The sequence below is a fragment of the Apus apus genome, chromosome 3 (genome assembly GCF_020740795.1).
Source record: "Apus apus isolate bApuApu2 chromosome 3, bApuApu2.pri.cur, whole genome shotgun sequence".
NCBI classification, from domain to species: domain Eukaryota; kingdom Metazoa; phylum Chordata; class Aves; order Apodiformes; family Apodidae; genus Apus; species Apus apus.
The window spans coordinates 55,926,817-55,946,926 of NC_067284.1; the positions used below are offsets into that span (position 1 = coordinate 55,926,817).

Here is a 20,110-nt window from a genome sequence, read left to right on the forward strand (position 1 = left end):
TTGCTGTAGAAAAGATGGGAGTTAAGTGGAGTGATGCATGGATGCTGCAGCCAAAGCTATGAATTGGGAAAATATTTGCACAGTGTTTCAAAGGGTGTTCAGAAGTGACTGAGCAGCAGGACTGAGTAGCACGAAAACTGAGTAGTGGCCACAAATTTTGTTTGGAAGTAGTCATGGAAGGTTTGAAAGGAACTGCTTAAGGACATGCAAAGGAGAGAAGATGGACAGGAGACTTATCACAGGCATATTTTCTACTACTGAATGTTTCCCTACCAAGAATCACAAATTGAGCTTAGAACATTTTGCACATGAATATATAAGCCTTGCAAATTACTTTGAATTCCATTTTGCTTTGCATTTTCTCTACAAAACCTTTGCTTTCAACATATCTTAAGTTTTTCATTTAGCACTCATCATTGAGGTATCCAGGAACGTGCTGAATACACTCTGGTCTAGTATGAAAAAAAATTACACCCTTCTACATACTCCAAATGCACTTTTGCTTGGCTAAATATTGCTACCCTCATATCTTAGAGTGAGGGCTAAAACAGCCAAATGGATTATCTAAACAAATCTCTCCTGCCGTTGAATGACTGGCTTGACACGTGCACATTCAGGCTGTGCTGCCTGTTTCCTGGGAAGTGATGTGAATGGACAAGAAATTTTCTTGTCCTTCTGCAACTTAGGTGAGGTGTCATTCCACACTGAATATAGTTTGAAGGTTTTGACTCTTATGATAATTACAGTTATTAGTCCACTGCTGATGCTGTCCTCAAGCCAGAGTCATCCAGCCAAAGTTAGTTTGAAAGAGGGAGGAGCAGAACTGTGGTGCAGGCATTCAGAAGAGAATTCAAAGCACAAATTACTTCTTAGGTAGTTAGAATTTAGGCTCTAGGAAGAACACAGTTTTCAGACAAGTGTTGCACCATTATGTTTGCAGATGACTGAACGAAGCCTTTCCCAAATCTAAGAATTAAATGTTAATAAAGACAGCAGAGCATTGGGTCTTCTATAATACAATTTCCTAACAGAAAGCTAATTACGTTAGAAGAACCAGTGATTCACCGTGTACTTTAAGAATCAAAGCTTTATCTGCAAATTAGGTGTTACTGCCTCCTCCTCTTGGATTTGAATGGGTTCCTAAGACTTGTTTGACAGCCAGCACTGCACCCAGTCTCTGAGATTTTGTATGCATTTTTAGAAAATAAAGTTGGAGGGACTGAATGCACAATGTGCATCTGGGGACAAAGTACCTTCTACGTCAGCCTGAGAAAAATTACTAGTCAATCTGTACTCCATTTCTACTCTTCCCAGCTTTCAAAACAACCCATGAGCCCATTTCCCTCTGCAGTAAGAGTTTACACATCCTCACTTCTCCCGCCCCCCCCCCCCCCAGAATGGAACTAATAGAACTAATGTAAGATCAACATTTCTACTTGCCTGAAATATCACAGGTAGAGTACTGGCTTTACATTTTATTCAGCATCAAGTACAACCAGGATGTACCATAACAGACTATAAAGATAAAAAGCACTATGCCCAGAAACAAGAGGCTTCATATCACAGAATCATAGAATGGTTAAGGTTGGAAGGGACCTTAAAGATCATCAGGTTCCAACCTCCCTGCTATGAGCAGGGACACCTCTCACTAGACCAGGCTGTACAAAGCCTCATCCAGCCTGGCCTGGAACACTGCCTGGGAGGGGGCTTCCACAACTTCCCTGGGCAAACTACTCCAGCACCTTACTACCCTCATGGTTAAGAATTTCTTCCTGATGTCTAACCCAAATCTACCCTCTCTTAGTTAAAACCATTACCGCTTGTCCTATCATAGCTCTCTCTAATGAAAAGCCCCTCCCCAGATTTCCTGTAGGCCCCTTTCAAGTACTGGAAGGTCGCTAAAAGGTCTCCCCGGAGCCTTCTCTTCTCCAGGCCCCAACTCCCTCAGCCTGTCTTCACAGCAGAGATGTTCCAGCCCTTTGATCATCTTCATGGCCCTTCTCTGGACACTCTCCAACAGGTCCACATCTTTCATCTGTTGAGGGCTTCATTGCAAGAAGGTAAGATGTACCAAAACCCACTTCTCTAATAAGTGTATATTCACATCCTGAGTTGTGTAAATGTAAGGGTTTACCCTTTCAGTGATGCCCACATGAGCTATTCATGGCAGTCTGTGAACAGAGCTCCACATTATTTGGTATACCCAGAGTTTCACAAGCATATTCTCAGCTCCCAGAATGAAGATATTCTGCTCTATCTGATGACGTGTATTTACCTGGGAAGTATTCGGTCAGGGAGTTTATGTGCTGGAATTGCAACTGGTAACTTTTGCATTTGCCTTGCATAATCAAAGAGTCCTGGTAGATTATGAGAATAAAGCTGAGAAGCTTTACCTGGAAATTAGAAAACAAAACCACACTTCAAATACGAAACCAAATGTTTACCAGCACTACTACTCGAAGACAGCACAGTAACTTACCAGATATTGATAACAAGCAATTGTTCATGACATACAACCATGTACACCTTCGAGGAAAAAGCTGATAAAGGGAAGAAAAACAAAACAAAGAAAGAAATGCATTCAATTTTATATATGCAAAACATGAGCACATTTAGTTGATCAATATGTGCAAAAATGACAAAACTAATACTGACTTTTTTTTTTTAGCAGAAATTAGCTTAAGCTAAGTAGTATTTATCCAGATTCCAGAGTTAATTCAGAGTAAAAACTTAGACACACACACTATATTTAACATACACAATAACATTTAGACAATTAGCACATTTTATATTCATGTCTTCAAGTATACTATAATTAGCCCACAGGACATCATTATAAAGAACAATCCATCCTTTTTCAAAAATTTAAAAAACCAGCAACCTTTCTCCTTTAAAGGAGAAAAGATAACAACATAAACCTCGACCAAGGATGGTAAAAAAATCATAGCCATTTTAAAACCTGTGATAGTCCAAATCTCTCAAAACAATTAAAACTGGCACTTGAAGGGTCTCTGCATCCAGTGGGAGGTTTCACTATCCAAGGAGGGGATTAGAACTAGATGATCTTTAAGATCCCTTCCAACTCAAACCATTCTATGATTCTGTGATACACATTTCAAGGAACGCAGCAAATGGTCATGGCAGAGTTGTTTTTTGTCAAATCCCACGATTACTAAAAAGATGGGGCTGAAACCAACAAGACATCCTTTAAAAAAAGAAAAGAAATGGTAACTTCTGGAGCTTGTTGAAGCAAGAGGTTAAGGAAGTGCAACATGTCTGATTACACTGTTGATACAGGTCCATGAATTGATAAAATAAGCAAATAGGCAGGGATCCTCCAACATCCTCAGTTCAGTGACTGTAGTGGAGTCTGAGGAGAATGGACAGAAGACAGTGGCCAAGCTCAGGGACATTTCCTACTGCCACTTTAGATAATAGACCTGTGGGGCCTAGACAGACCACTCAGGAGAACATTTATTTTGCTATATAAAAAACCAAATAAAACAAAACAATCAGCCCCTCTCCCCAAAACAACAAAAACCACACCACTCACTGCTGGTTTGTTAGAAAGCTTTGTATATTAATGGAGAGATTTTTCTGCCAAAGAGCAAGAGACTGATCTTGAAGCTGTCCTAACTCCTGAAAACAGAAGTTATTCCTGCTTTGTCCATTAGTGAAGTGCAGCATAGTGAAAAATAACCAAGGATGCTACTTTTGACTTTATACTGAATTCTATCAGACCTAGAGTGTAAACAAAGAAGTGAAACACATTACTTGAAAATACCATTAAAGCCCTATTGCCTTTTATCATAAGTAATAATGTAATAAATGGTTAGCACAGACTTCTTCTGTTCTTATGTTCCTGAAGTCTTCTCATAACCTAAACACACTGTAAGAAAAACCTATGGTAATAATCTACCAGCCTGGCTGTATCCAAATTTAATGTGCAGGTCTGATTGCTCTTCTGTAGCTGCATAAACATATTGTGACTTAGTAGGTTTGGGTCTGAGGATCACAGAAAGCCAGCCATACTTCAGATTTGAAGGTTGATGGACCTGTTCCATACATGACTGGCTCTTTTTATAAGCATCTCTTCTTGTCTTTAAGTACTTATTAAAATATTTCCATGCAAGCTCACTATGCAATGCACCACAGAACGTGGTGCTTAGAGAATACAACATGGATATGAAAGAGCATGGGCTTCATTATACTTATTCTCTTTGCCAATTTAAAAAAAACCCCACACAATAAAACCAACCATGAACCAAAAGCAACAAACAAACAAAACCTTCCTTGGTCTGCCTGGCCTACAAGAATTATTATATTAGTGATACTTCTGAGGGTAGGTTTTACAACTGCAATATAGAAGCAGAGAGGTACCTGAACAAAGTATAAACTAGCTAACTCAAGCACCAGCATGGTTATGGGTTACATGGAGCTCAGTGTAAGATAGGTAAGCCTTCTTCTTTTGAACACAGCAGACATGTCTACAATGTCTGGACCCTGGAAGATGAACAAACATCAGTGCCTCCAGCTTACAGTGTGAAGGCTGTCCTTGCAAATTCCTCCATCTTGACAGCAGATGCATAGCTCCCTAAGTTAGGGAGAAGGCAGGAAAGAAAACAAGTCTCTCAGAGATTAACAAAAGAGAAGACACCATACAGAAAAGCCTGCAATTGGTGTTTCTCCCTCCCCGTTGTCCCCTAAAAAAATACTATTTGTAAGATTCTGCAAAGACAGAGTTTTATGTGGATTAACTAAACTGAGTATCATCAGCAAAGTTGCTTTTAAGACCAGAAGAATGGAATCTAGTACATAAAGGATCGTCTTGCTTCCCCGTAGCTGAAACACAATGTTGGCTGCAAATATTCTACCTTGTAACAAAACACTAAAGAATTCAGAAACTTTCCATCAGGAAAATTCCATGCTATTTAACAAATCATTTAACTGCAGGACAACGCACTATGACATTTAACACACTGATATATGCAGATCTCTTACTTAAACATGGTTCAGCCTACAAAAAACTTAAACATGACAGAAAGGCATCCTCAATTGTGAACATTTAAGGTAATTCTCAGCATAGGTAGTGCCTATGTAACTGTAGTAAAGACCATTTTTACAAGGATTCTACAACATTAACTTGAGTGGCTAAAAAAAGTAATAAAGATTATTTTTTTCCCAAAAATACCAGAACAGAAATATACCTGCTCCATGGATGTTTCATGGAGTTCATTGAGGTTCAGTGTGTAGATACCTTCTTCTGCACCAAATATCAAGTATTGATCTGCAAACACAAACAAAAAAATCTGGAAAGCCTGATTTAAGGAAAGCATTACAAGAATATGCAGCTCCTCACCAAAAAATCCTTTAAAAAATTACACACAAAGGAACAAACCAACCTGTAATAGTCATGGTGTTTGAAAGCATGGGAAATTAATCTTGCTAGTTAAGCTTAAATTTGTGGATGGGGTTGTTTCAAAACATTAGAAAAGATCAGGTTTTTGGGGTTTTTTTTGTGATTAACTGTTGGAATAAAACCCAGCAGTGATACAACCATAAGCAAGAATACACATAAATATTTTCCTCATATACAGATTATCCTGCTCAGACCTATCCATAGAACCTGTGACATATTCACAGCCTTTTTTTGGAGTACTTTAAAAGCAGTATTGACTGAAATGCTTTCTCAGTACTTTGAGGGTGCCTCACTTCTTGAACGTGATTAATACCCTGGATTGCATTTAGTCATGTGAACAAGACAGACATATTGAGAAGATGTCAATGGCAAAAGATTGATTATTTTTGGTTTCTAGAAAAACCTAGGTATTTTCTTGCTTACTGGCTCAGTAGCATGTCTATGCAGCTTATAATCAAAAGGTGAAATCATAGGCAATGCAAGTACAATGATACCAATTATTCCTTTTATCAGGCTGTTTAATAAAGCACTAAAAGGTATGCAAAAATAAAGAGAGTTGCAGAGACCTGAAGGACCAGAAAGACCTAGGAAAAGGAAAATACTATAAAAGATCAAGTGAATCATACAGAAATCAATCTCTACTAGGGTAAAAGTCAGAATTTTTAAAAATAAATTAGGACTGGCATCTCTTGGACTAAAATGTTGAGAGGAGTCTTGAATCAAAACAACAAAAAAAGTATTTATATATAATTTATTCTTTTTAATCAGAGCTCAAAACTGCATGCCATATATCTTAACAAAATTTAAAAAAAACAACATTGAGCTTCAGTAGGCAGTGGCATGATTAAAGAAGAACTTTTTTACAAGATGTCTGTTTTAAAGGAATAGTCTTGCTCATCTAAACACCTGGAAATCAGAGGAGAGGACAAAATGGGTAAAATACATGTAATATACTACCTCTTGTATCTGGATTAATCCATGATGTTGCACAATGAATTTTTAAAGGACAGCCATTGAAAACCTTTGAAAAGCAAGCACCCATCTGTAGAAGTAAAAACAATTAAAAACATACATACGAAAATATAAAATGTGACATTTCCAATAGGATTATTTTTATTATTTTAGTAACAAAAGGTTAAGAGATGACAAGTTGACACAAGTGATTTTTTTTTCCAAGTGATTTTTCCTTTTTCAAGTGTTTTTTCCTTTGTGCATTTTTTCTTTCTGAACAAACATACCAGAATTAGCATTTCAGAACCAGCTCTGAAAGCAGTTTAAGCACATCCTTACTACAAAGGTGACAATTATGAAAAAGGTTCCTGAATTTTGTGACTTTAGAAAGTCTCTACAGAAGAACTTTATTCTTACCACATTTCACACATCTAAAATAAAACTCTAGGTCATGAAACAATCAAAAACTTAGTCTCATAGTTTCTATCAGTTGTTTTGAATTGCCTTCTTTTCAACATTGATTGCTTCCCAAAGGGAAATGTCTGGTAGAAGATCCCACCTCTTGTTCAGCATAACCCTAATAAACTCAGTTTGCCTATTAAGTAAGTGTCTTCTTGCATAGATAAATTTCTTTATCTTCTCTCTAGTCAGTTGCAAGCATTTGTAGCAGTTTATAAGAATACTTAGTACATTTGCTTCCAGATAACAGAAAAGCAAAAGCCAGGCAGTGCTTCTTCTTCCTTTCCCCTCAAACGTCAACACATAATTGAAAGAGCTTTAAACTAGGTTTGAAGGGTGATGGGTGATGAAACCAGACCTACTACAGAGAAGCCTGGGAGCAGCATGCCAGTGCTTGTGGCTAAGTGTGCTAGCAAGATCCCACAGTCTGCTGTCTCAGTGGAGGATGGTGATCCATGTGGCAGCAAAGACACAAAGGTTAGAAATAGGCTGCTAACTATGGAAGCATCTGAGTGTCATCAGGTGGGAATTAGGGCTTCTCAATAAATGATACTAAACTATCAAGAATTCAAAGCTTGGGAACAACGCTGTACACTTACACAAGAGATTACAGCTCTAGGCAACAGAAGCATGACAACTATCTTAACCTGTCCTGCATCTCTAAAATGGCTAGGAAGCAAAAAATGGTATCATTAGCAACTACACATCCTTGTAGCAATTTTATTTTTTTATCTAAAGATGAGAAACTGACTTGGTTTAGCAGTAATATTGCAAAAAGATTATTTTAAAGCCAGATGAATCCCCAGCTTGGTGCACAGCACAATTATATGGATGCATGCTCCAGCACACATGGAGGAGAGTAGTAAGGGCAGAAACAAATGGTCAAGAAGGAACATCTGGCTATAAGCAAAATGACAAGTCCTCCCAGATATTACAATGAAATTCTAGTCTGACTCACGTTATGAAGGAGCACATAGATGCCTGTAACAGCTATTTCCAGGCACCTATGAATTCTGTCTTCAGAAGTTTTGAAAGCTACAGCTGTATAATATAAACTTAAAGCTATCTGCAATTCCTGAGAGGCATCAGCTTCTCAGATCAGTCATGCTGAAAGTACTTGTGTGACATTAAATCACAGAATCCTTATGCACTTTTAATGAAGCAAACAAAGAAAAAAATCTTCCAAAATTCACTTCAAGAGCACAAAATCCAGAGTGATTTCTGAAATGCTATACCTGTGGCTTAACATTTCTAAGAGATACTGGCTTTTCTAATTTTTTACAAAAATACTGCAAACATTCAAAAATGTACTTAAGAAAATATGTCTTGCTTCCAACATGCACTTGTATGACTCAGTAATACTCACGTGTACTTTAGGTGTGGGAGGAAGGCCGTTACTAATTGGTTTCTAGAAAATAAAGGTTATAAAGTATGTTTATGCTCATGTATGCACATATGTATGAACATGCATATTCTCTTCCTGCACTACAGTATAACTCAAGTCTAAAAAGATTTTTTTTAGAAGGCTGTTAAAAGGACTTAAAAATGAAGCATAATTACATTAGGAAAAAATCAACAGCCAATACTTCCATCTAATAGATACAAAATCCTCCCTACATATTTTTTAAGACAATAAAGTTGTGTAGTGTATTTCTACACTACACTAAAAGGAAGGTACTAGCCACCTGCTGGGACATTCCACTGTGTCCTGTCTCACATGTCCCACATTGGAAAGCCACAGCTGAGCTTTGGCTACAGTCCCATTCTTAAGCATGACATTAGGGTAGAGACCTTCCCTCTAAGCAACACTTCCATAATTCTCTATGAATTTGCTAACCACGTGTCTCTAGTGACCATGCACCACAACCTACAATTTTCTTTCATTAAAACCTATGGGATTCACTAGCATCTCCTCACTGAATGTTTGCCTAGTCTACTGTGCAACATCTTTTACGCTACGATGCCTGAAATAATGCCAGAGCCAGCACTACAAAGTTTAAGCAATATTGTAGCAACTGTTCAATATTACAAGCAGCATTAAGCTCTATCAATCAGTACTACACCCACTCTCCTGTACCAGTACCACTTTCTCCTAGTAAAAACATGCTTCTGAAGACATTTATTTTAGAGGTAACACAGGAAAGTTCAAACCCAGTTTAAAATGCCAAGTCCAAAGCAGTTCAGGAAATCATACTTTCCAAAGTACTGCCAGTATTACTGGCACTTCCTCTAAGCAAAACAAAAACACACACAATGTTTCTGCTCTACTTCCTCTTCACTTCTCACAAAAGGCTGACATTTCCAACATCATCCTTAGAAGCCCCCAAAGAGTGCAGTTTCACATTACATTTAATCTGATCTAACTATACTCCTTTCTAACTCACATTCCCACTTTTGCTACTGCATGGTAATAATAAGAGTGACCACTCTGGAAGCCATTTCCTGCTTTGATGGAAAAACTCACTTGGAAGGTAAGAAAGAGGTGCAGGAATATCCCTCTTCCTCAGCCTGCAGCTGGATCAGATTACATGTGGTGTAAAACTGCATTCCCTCGACAAGTGCAACTTCACTTATAGTATACATAGGTCAAGTCTGACACTAAAGCCAAGCTGCTAAACCCTGAAGCCCAGAGCTCCAGAGGCCAGCAGGCAAACAGCTTGCGTATCTGGACCCTCAACCCACATGTCTGCATTTTTTTTATCCCAAACACCCAAAAAGCCTGTATGCCTATATTTGGGATAGGAGAAAGCCTCACTTGGCAACAGCCCTGATTAAGCTCCTTTACCAGTGCCAGTCAAATCCTCCAGCAAGCCATCAGGTGGCAGCATATTCCTTAATTTCCTCATTTGCTTAAACAGTCATTGCTCAGTACAACATATTACACCTGGCAGGATGTCGCTCTCATTACCTGTCTCTCAAATACGCCAATACAAGCAAGTAAGTATTGTATATTCATGACTGTTAGTTTCTAAAGGAAATTAAATACTAACTCAAACTTAAGCTTAAGACTGCATCACAACTAGACAATCTAGCAAAACCGTGCTTTGATTCAAAATAAACAAGATGCCATCCAGCATCTTTTCTATACAAGTGTGCCCGCTCCTTTTCATTGCACATGTAAAACAGCTGAGACAACACCTAGAAACTTAAATACCTACCAGAATTTCCTTCTTTTCTTTCCTTGAAAAACTAACATCTCTAGCTTCGTTCTGTTGATGCGGTGATCCCTCTTTTTCACCATTTAATTGTACAGAAGTGACTCCATTACCTAGAAAGATTAATATTTAACAACTCAAAGAGCCTAAAACCAATTTTGAAGGGTTAAAATTCACACTTATGTCAGAATATGTTCCAATACCCTAACTTATTTCTAAAGCATACATGTTCCCACATGTGCACATATAACCATCTATAGAGCCACATTCAATCTCAGTCTATGTTTTTTGGCAATTAATATAACAAATCTATTGTGGGGGATGCAGCCATGGTTATATGGAAAAATGTATTTAACATATACAAAGAAAAACTTGGCTACAGCTAATACTTCAATTATAAATTCTATATACACAGCCTTAAGTCTTTTCTTAGCAACGGATGCTTAAATGTTACAGTCAAATACATAATACATCAACTGCAGTATTAAGTATGTAGCAAGGAAGAGCTAATAAGATATCAATTACGGGTCAGACATTAAGCTTGCTTAAAAAAAGCCAGTCCAGGACAACTCTCAAAGCATCAGACTTTAACAAAACCATAAAAGGAATAGCTTGAGCCAGCAGTGGATAAACACTATTACCTGCTATACTACCCAACCCAGTTCATTACATACAAAAGCAAACTTAGAAAGCAAAACTCCATTCTTGACATGTCAAATGACAACAGTTCACACACAGCGCTGAAGCTGAAACCTATATACAGGAAAACTTCTTCATTCTCTGTTACAATCCTGATACACATTGTAAGCCTGTAGCTTAGAAAAGCAACCGTGCCACTAATGGCATCAGCAGGAATTGTGTCAATGACTATGACAAGGTACAATTGACCCTCTTAAGAGTTTAAGCATTTTTTTCATGTATTTTGGCTTTCATGCACTTTCTGTTACTTGCCCACCACAGAAAGATCACCACAGTATGTTTGAATGTGTGCATAGGTGAGGATGTAGAAATAAAATCACATTAGATTATTCAAGAAATATCTGCATATTTTCTGGTGTCACTCTTATTACCTAAAGCATTAGATTTCTGTGGAGGTAACCGAGGAGGTGGTGGTCTGGGTGGAACCTGAGATACAGATTTTGCTGGACTCTCTGATGTTGGGCATCTTTTGATTGTCCTTTGATTATCATTTTCAGAAGAATGAGTTTCTTGGGGGATAAAGATGGATTTAGGCTGAAAAAGATATAGTAATAAGGAAAATATAATTTTAAAAGATACAAACATCCATGTTACTTCTCAATGAGAAAAAAAACCACATGCAATATTTGGATCCTGGAATTTTCAAGAGTAAATTGATATAGCAATGTGTTCTGCCAAGCCAATTTCTTCAAAAAAAAACCACCCCAAACTACCAGGAAATGCATAGCAATAAGGAAAACCTTGTTACTGATAAAGGACTAATTAAAAATAATTTTATTTGAGTCATGCATTAAACAATTACTGGGCATGTGGAAATGTCACTGTTTATAAATACAGATAACCAATTCAGACGCTGAAGTAAAAACTAGGGAACATTCAATGATACAACCAGAACTTTTGTGAAGAATCCCAAATAAGTGATGTAACTACAAAGGGCAATGTTGTTTATACACTGGATGCACTAATGCTGCCTACAAAATCCTTCTCAGTTATGCAAAGCTAGCTGGAGGGTAAGTAATCAAACCTGCAGGTTTTGCCTGGGGAACTGACAGCCAGAGAAAAAAAAAGTAAGCTTTTTCTTAAGTTTTGCTTATATTAAGATAACTTCCGTGTGGAAAGATTCACTTACTCTTCAAATGGCAGCATGCAAAAACTAATTTGTCCCAAGCATGACTCTGAAGATGACCATTCAGACACCAGAAGCTGATTACTTATTTAGCAGCTCTTTATTAAAAGTTACGTGGGGCACTAAATTTAACTACCCAATTTATTCCTTCTGAAGTATCTACTAACCTGATCTCCTTCTATGACAAAATGACCCACTAACTTGATGAGGGAAAGGCTATGGATGTTGTCTACCTAGACTTAAGTAAGCCTTTGACACAGTTTCCCACAGCATTCTCCTGGAGAAACCGGCTGGTCATCGCTTGGACAGGTGTACACTTCACTGGGTAAAGAACTGTCTGGATGGCTGGGCCCAAAGAGCCATGGTGCATGGAGTTAAACCCAGCTGGAAGCAGTCACAAGCGATGCTCCCCGAGGCGTAGTGTTGGGGCCAGTTCCATTTAATATCTTTATCAATGATCTGGGTGAGGGGATCAAGTGCACCCTCAGTAAGTTTGCAGATGTCAATAAGTTGGGTGGCAGTGCTGATCTGCTTGAGGGTAGGAAGATTCTATAGAGGAAGCTGGACAGACTGGATAAATGAGCCACGGCCAATTGTGTAAGATTCAACAAGGCCAAGTGCCAAGTCCTGCACTTAGGCCACAACAACCCGATGCAATGCTTGGGGAAGAGTGGCTGCAAAGTTTTCTGGCAGGACAGGACCTCAGAGTATTGGTCAACAGCCGGCTGAGTATGAGCCAGCAGTGTGCCCAGGTGGCCAAGAAGGCCAATGGCATCCTGGCTTGTGTCAGAAACAGTGTGGCCGACAGGACTAGGGCAGTGATCGTGCCTCTGTTCTTGGCACTAATGAGTGCACATCTCAAGTACTGTGTTCAGATTCGGGCTTGTCACTACAAGTTTGAGTCAGCACCCCTAGAGGTATTAAAAACACATGTAGATATGGTGCTTAGAGACAGGGTTTAGTGGTGGACTTGGCAGTGCTTAGATTAATTGCTGGACTTGCTGATTTTAAAAAACTTTTCAAACCAAAACAATTCTATTATTCTGTTCTATGATCAGAAGTGCAATTAGTCTGAAACAGCACTTTCACACTGATGAATATTCTATATTGCAAGTCCCAATGCAGATTTGCAATTAAAGGATATGAATGTATAGGTTGACTCCTTGGATTAGACCCTTGACTTAAAAATTGATTCAGGTTTTCAAGTCATGGCTCAAGTGAGAGAACCACCAGTATAGTCACTTGGACACTTCTGTATTTGTTTACTTATTTAAATTGCCTTTTTATTCTGGGCAACAAAAATCCCCTCCCTTACCTTTGGTGGTAATGGAGGTGGCACTTTAGGTTTCATAGTAGCACTATAAAGAAAAGAAACAGAACAGATTGCTAATGCACTGTAGCTCTTTGAACCTCATATATTGCAGCGTTCAAGAGGATACAGGATTTTATAAATGCCATACAAATAAACATCATTAACTTGCCAACAGCACAATTATATCTAAATAACTGCATCACAAATACTTTCAAACATTTTGTTATTGCTGTGCATACTAGAGATACTATCTGCAAACTTAACTCAGATCCTCCCTACAGAGCAGAAAGTAACAGAGACTGATTTGTTGAAGATGCACATATTGGTGCAGAAAAAAGTAGGATGATGCAGAGCAGGTCTGATATTTACTCTGTTGAGAGGAGAGAGATTTAGGCTGTCAGTCAGCTTTTCTAGAAGGCCATCTATAGGTATACAAGGCAAAAGGGAGTTACAAGAAAAATGATGAAAAAGTTTCCTTGAAAAATTTACCACTGCCTTCTTCAGAATAGCCTTACACATGAAAGCAAAACACATCTGCAATGGACAGCTACCCTACTGTCTAGGTTGTTGTTTTTGTTTTTTTCCATGAGTTTCCTTTTCACAGAAATCTTGGAAAAGACAACTTTTGAATTGTTCTTGTGTTAAACTGCTTGGCTCAACAGTATAAGATAGCAGGAAACAGGAAAGCTGAAGCACCAGGAGCATTCTTCTTCTGCTGGTTATATGTTTTAAGGAATAAGCTGCATTTAAAAAAAAATCTTAAATTCCTAAAATTTTTATGTTTGTAAAAACTCTTATACTATCCTGTTTCCTAATCTTTTGGAATAGAAAATTATTTCCATTAAATAAAGAATGCAGCTGTGAAGACTTGCCATTCTTGCACAATACTTTCCTTATTTTTATATTATGTTCCAAGGTTTTGGGAAAATATCCAAGCAGTAAGTTATCTTGTTTTCTTGTTTACAGATGAACAACTTTGTCTGCCTTGCTTCACTCTTTCCAGAAGTTTCTGTTTTGGTATCTTTCAATTACTTTTCTTTCAGAGAAGCTGGGAGGGGACTGAAGAGAATGGGTTACCCTGTGCAGTGCACTTTAGCTGCTATGGTGGTGGAAATTATCTTATCTTCATAACATGGTCTGGTGGGGTTTGGTGGGATTTTTGGTAGTAAGGGAAGGGTGCCAGGAGTGGCTCCTGTAAGAAGCTGAGAAGCTCTCTCTGTTAAGCAGTTAAGGAAAAAAAAGAGCTGTGCTGGGGAAGGAGAGCAGTGCTGGTGGTTGGTGAGGAAGAAGGGGAAGCAGGTGTCCAAGCAGAAGTTTCCCTGCAACCCATGGCGAGATGGCAGCTGTCCCCCTGCACTCATAGAGGAACATGGTGGAACATTCCCTGAAGGCGCCAGGAGGGGTGAACTTGGCCAGTGGACTTGGATTTTGTGGCCAGTGGATTTGCTGCCTGTGGACTCGTGATTGTGCAGCTTTGGAAGACCCCGGCGCCAGGGGAGGTGGCTGTTCCTGAAGCAGCCCGTGACTCTGTGGGAAGCCCAGGCTGGAGCAGCTCCGGACCTCGTGGGAAGGACTCATGAAGGAGAGATTCGTGGAGGACTCTCTCCCATGGGAGGGACCCCGTGGGGAAGCAGGGCAGGACTGTAAGGAATCCTTCTTCCTGAGGAGGAAGGAGCAGCAGGAACCACCAGCCTGTGACCTGACTCTAAACCCCATCCCCTGTCCCCCTGTGCTGCTGGGGGGAAGGAGGGAGAGAAACCGGGAACAAAATGATTTGGGCCCATGAAGAAGGGAGGGGTGGGGTAACATATGCAAGCCCTGCTCTGTGTGTTGTCTGTGTCCTGTGTGTGTTCGATTAGCCTTGAATTAAGTTGGTATTCTTCCTCAAGTTGAGTCTGTTTTGCCCGGGGACCTTAACTGGTGAAGAACCCTCCTTGTCCTTTTTCTCAACCCATGAGCTTTGTCCTCCTCATCCCAGAGTGTGTGTGTGTGGGGGGGGGGGAGTTGAGTGAGCGGCCATGGGGCTGTTTCTTTGTGGTCATGTCCATGATACATGGGACCAAGCTTAAGTCCTCTGTCATGTGTGTCCAAGCTCCATTTGGTTTTTTCTTTCATATTCTTCCCTGCATCTCAGATAGTCATCAGTGTTACTGGGTGGCCAAACATGTTTGAAAAAAAAAAAAAAAAAGCGGCAACCATTTGGCGCAAAAGTGACAGATGTTTGTATAAAGGACTGTGTGCCTTGGTTTCAACAGCCAGATTATGTGCAGTTTGTCACCAAGGATCACGCAGGGTGCAGTGCCTCAGTAATTTCTGCTTTCCCCTCTTCCATAACCAGGAAGTTCAAGCACCATCAGCTTTGTTTTATATGAGAGAAAAAGAAATATAAAACCAATCCAAATTATTAAATGAGATAATTTTGTATTGCTCCCTGAAGTGTGTGGGTTCTTTGCTGCTGTGAATCACCCAGCTTCAGTCATACAGGGGCATCGATTTGGAATGGAAGGCATACAGCTGCTCCACTGGTTTTGCTCTGAATCTACAGGGAGAAGTGACCAATGTCACACGTGCTTTTCAGTTACAGCTCCATCTCACAGAATAAAAAACAAACAAAAGCCTTGAGTCTTCAGGGGGCTCCAGAGAAAGAGATCCAAGACTGAGCTGACAAACTAATATACTGCAACAGAGCTTTGGGCTCAAGCAGATACCAAGAGGAAAGGCAGAGATGCAGAATCTGTCTGATCCAAGGTTAGGGCATTCAAGGCTTATTAGCCCTGTGCTTACAGGAAAGGAAATTGTCAGGCCCTCTCTGTAGGGCAAGAGTTCCTAGGAAGAAATACAGGCAGAAGCAAAAAAGACCAGGACTTTTTGGGAAGACCACTGTTGAATGTTCATAGGGTCCGATGTATTGGAACTTCTCCAAAAGCTATCAGGTTCTTTCTTGCTTGACCCAAAAAAGTAAATCCACCAAAAGATAAATAAATAAATAAATAAATAAATAAATAAAATAAAATTTCACACACCAGCAACAGGAGCATTTAAAGCCAACGCAGCTTGAAAGTTCTGATGGAGCTCACACAAGGAACAAGGATCTCAAAGCACTGGACAAAGAATCAGTGCATGCACTTCAAAATAGCAGGGATCAAGAGGTTCCAAAGCCCTGGAACATGACTGAAGTTGATGATACTGGCTGCAAACAGACCAAGAAGTGTGGGGTGGAAAAAGAATCATCAAGCAAAAACGGACAGACACAGAGCTGTACATAAAAAACATTCAGAGATTAGTACAGATGGAGGATGCACACTGAGCTGGCTTGCAGTACAGATATCCAGAACATCTCCACTGATGCCTGTCAAAAGTGGAGCTGGCACTAAGGAGCTATAGGGGACCTTTATTTCCTACACTGCAGGAGGCCTGAGTTGCCATTACCTACGTCTACCCAGCTATGAGCAAAGCAGGTTCTCAGCTTGGTCCAAATGCAGGGGAGTGAACCAATGAGTAGCATTATGGAGCTCTTCCCCTCAAAGACAAGACAGAGGAGCTTCATATTATCGATGAACTACATAATCAATCATGCCTTCTAACAACAGCCTAATAATGAAATATCAAGAATTTCATAAAGAATTAGCAGAGGAATAAAGCCTGCTAAAAAACTGACCAAAAATATTTTTTCTTCTGTAAACATCACTTGTGTCCAACAGCACAAACATACTTGCATTTTAAAAAGTTGATTATTAAACAATGCAAGTTTAATATACTTGTCACCTAGCTGACATCACACACTATCAGTAGCTTTATCCATGCTGATGGCACCTGTCCCACATCTTCAGTACAGTGATAAAAACCACTGCCTTTGTTACAAAAGAATAGCAATAGAATAACTCAAGGGGGAAAAAAAAAAAATAGGAGAGAGATATTTGGTTCTCTGCAAGAGACAGATGCCAGCAACAGATAACATGTTTTACAGGTTTCTGGTATGAAGCAACAGCTTTCAAGATTATTCATTAACAGAAAGTAAACAAAAATTGTCTCGATGGCATCTTTCTTTTTGTCTTTTACATCAGACTTATTTAGGAATGTAAACTCCCACATACTGGCTGTGCATGTTAAATTTTTTCAGCTCTCACCTGTCAATCAAAAAAAGTCCAAGAATACTTAAACCAGTGAAATTTAACATGAACATAATTCATTTAAGATATGCCTGCCTTTTTGGTCACATAACCTTGCTCTCTCTTTGGTAAGGAAGCCAGCTCTATTCCTAAATGAAACACCTATACAAGCTATGGGTGTTCTCCTAGCCGAGAATGTGGACAAAGCAAACTCAATCATCTAGAGAAGACAGTGATGTATATATTCTATGTATTTTTAATCAGCTTTATTTTAATATACAGTCATCAATTCTAAAGAAGACACCAGGAGGAGAGTTAGATGAATTACTGGCTCAATGTGACTAATGCCAAGATTTTGTTCAATAACAGAAAATAAAAACACAACTGTATCAAGAGATGAACAAGATTTTTTACTTCTAATTTATCGTAAGTTTATTAGAAGAATAAGAAAATTTCTGGTGATGTAATCTAGGAATAGCATTAAGTGCCTATCTTTAAAAATGCTATAGAATAAAAAGAATCCTGAACTATTAGAAACAGAACATGATTCAATTTACTTTTAATTTTAATCTATTCATGAATAAGCTTTTATATGTATGTATTTATTTTTACAAGAAGAAAGGACTTACTGTTTTGCATCTTCATCTGCATCATCATCATCTTCTAAATGTGCCACATGTCCCCTAAGGAAATGAAAAAGGTACTATGGCTGAGTGGGCTGTATTAAAATGACCTTGGCTACTGTCAAAAATTCTGAGCTTAAGGGCTACTGCCTCTTTTACAGAATTTTACTGACTTTTAGCTTTTCATCATTACTATTACTATTTACTCTGTAAAGCACAGATACTATCCAGACAACTATGCTTCTCACATATCGTCTCAGCAAGTACAGGGATAAACAAGAACTAGTTGTGACAGACATAAGAAATCAATGCACAAATTACTGTGAAACACTTAAGAGGGGGGAAAAAATAAAGAATAGAATTACCGCTGATGCAGCTCTTCTTCAACTGATTTTAAGAGACTCCTTCAGCATTAAATAAGAATAAGAACAGTTTAGTTGTGGCACACAGACTTAATTGTCAAAAGCCAGGGTAAATGCTCCTATGATTCTATCAGTAAATAATCCAAAGCATGTTATTTCAGCTGGCTTTCAGAACACAGAAACATCCACATACAAACAAACATGGCTGCATTTTAAAATTATTTCTTATTTTTTACACAACACACTTTCACATGTGTTTATTAATGTATACCTATTAAGTGCAGTGGTCCTTGTTCCTTGTACTGTAAAACAAGGACTGGCTTGGCTTGATCCAATTTAAAACAAATCCACACTATCCAAGAAATCAGACTGACAAGAGGATTAAACTACTATTGGAATAAATGTCTTCTTCCCTAGATAATTCTTTGTAACATTCCAAACTTCATAATTTTTGTGTCTTGGTCTGAAAACACAGCCAGAGAGGAACAGCAGGCAAAACACAGGGATGAGAAACAACAGGATTTTGGAAGATATCAGTATTCCTGTTTTGTCCAACTAAAAGTTTGCATAAAAATATCATGTTGCATGCTTAGATTTTCTGCATTTCTTTAAGTATGATGTAATTTAGCAAAGGAAAGGTAGGCATCCCAATTCTGACATATAAATTAAGAAACTGGGTGGAAAGGAAGAATTACGTGGAAAACTATTTAATATGATTAATACAACAAAATTATTAAATGTATGATCATGAAGATAAGTGACTTTGTTGCGACAGGTAAGTTTTATTAAAAAAAATAAAATCTATAATTGAATGGTCCTAGTGCCCTACAATGTGAAGAAGAGCATAAAGTAATGTCAAAGAGCAGCACTGGTAGCTCCTAGATGGGGTAAAATTGTGCTCTGTGGGACTTATCATGTAGAATATTTTGTTAACAAGCAGACCAACGTAATGGCTTTTAGCAGGAAGCTTTCAGCATCATTGAGGCAGTACGATCACCACAGCCTCAAATACTGAAAAGTGCTGTATTTGTATACCACTGTAATTGCTATTATTTTAGAAATAAATAGTGATTTTGGAATTGTAAATTACATAAACAAAGTTGACATTTTACTACATCCATTTCAGCTAATGTGCTTAACATACATTTGTGATTTTTCTAATCAAAACAGTCTTGAATTAATTAAAGACAAAAACTGCTGTTGCTTACTCACTTATTTGCACCCAAGAAGTAGCCACACTGAGGACCATGACCATATTCCAGCTGTAGATCCTACAAATGTAAGAGAACAAATCTTTAGGATGAACAGGTAAGCATCAAACACATACTCAGAGTCATGCTGCTGTTACCCCCCTGTCACACATAAGCTACCAAATGAGGTCATTCTTCTGGCCTTCCTGGCCCCTAACACTACCCTCAGGCCCACTGCACCCAAAAATCTCCTCTCTGCCACTTTGCTGCATCTCTTCATTCCTTCTAAAATGCTGATCTTAGACCCTCCTTCCTTGGACAAACACATCTTTTGCTCAAATAAAGTTGGCTACAGAATAGGAAACAAAACCACCACCACAAAAAAAAAAAAAGGGGGGGGGGAACGGGACTTTGAGATCTACCAGACCCACAGAGAACCCAGCAGGCCCTCACTGGCACATTATCATATTAATTTCAGATGGGCAGTAATTCTGGCAGGGAGCCTGAAATGCCTTTAGCACAAGAGGACATTCAAGAAATAATCAGAGACAACAATAAAAGTGCTTTTATAGCTCTGGTTATAGAAATACGTATTTTAAGGATAACTATATATGTTCTCAGGCATACTTTAAGATCACCTTTTGTATCAAAAAATAAAAACCAGTATTAGCAGCAAATTCAAGCAGTCAAGCAATCACGGAGCAT

General features: G+C 38.7%; 1 protein-coding gene across 7 annotated transcripts in view; it reads right to left on the minus strand.

Moving 5' to 3' along the window:
* Positions 1-20,110, minus strand: part of MAP4K3 (mitogen-activated protein kinase kinase kinase kinase 3) — an 83,408-nt gene that overhangs the window by 14,501 nt on the left and 48,797 nt on the right. For 4 of the 7 annotated variants that reach the window (XM_051613218.1, XM_051613215.1, XM_051613220.1 and 1 more), the window contains 11 exons: positions 19,428-19,486; positions 18,219-18,257; positions 17,860-17,913; positions 13,125-13,167; positions 11,055-11,217; positions 9,988-10,097; positions 8,196-8,237; positions 6,377-6,461; positions 5,208-5,287; positions 2,480-2,540; positions 2,276-2,393 (listed from right to left, as the gene is read on the minus strand). In XM_051613218.1, the coding sequence (XP_051469178.1) occupies positions 2,276-2,393; positions 2,480-2,540; positions 5,208-5,287; positions 6,377-6,461; positions 8,196-8,237; positions 9,988-10,097; positions 11,055-11,217; positions 13,125-13,167; positions 17,860-17,913; positions 18,219-18,257; positions 19,428-19,486 (854 nt within the window). The remainder of the gene's footprint in view (positions 1-2,275; positions 2,394-2,479; positions 2,541-5,207; positions 5,288-6,376; positions 6,462-8,195; positions 8,238-9,987; positions 10,098-11,054; positions 11,218-13,124; positions 13,168-17,859; positions 17,914-18,218; positions 18,258-19,427; positions 19,487-20,110) is intronic. The other 3 variants (XM_051613219.1, XM_051613217.1, XM_051613216.1) reach the window with 2 other exon arrangements.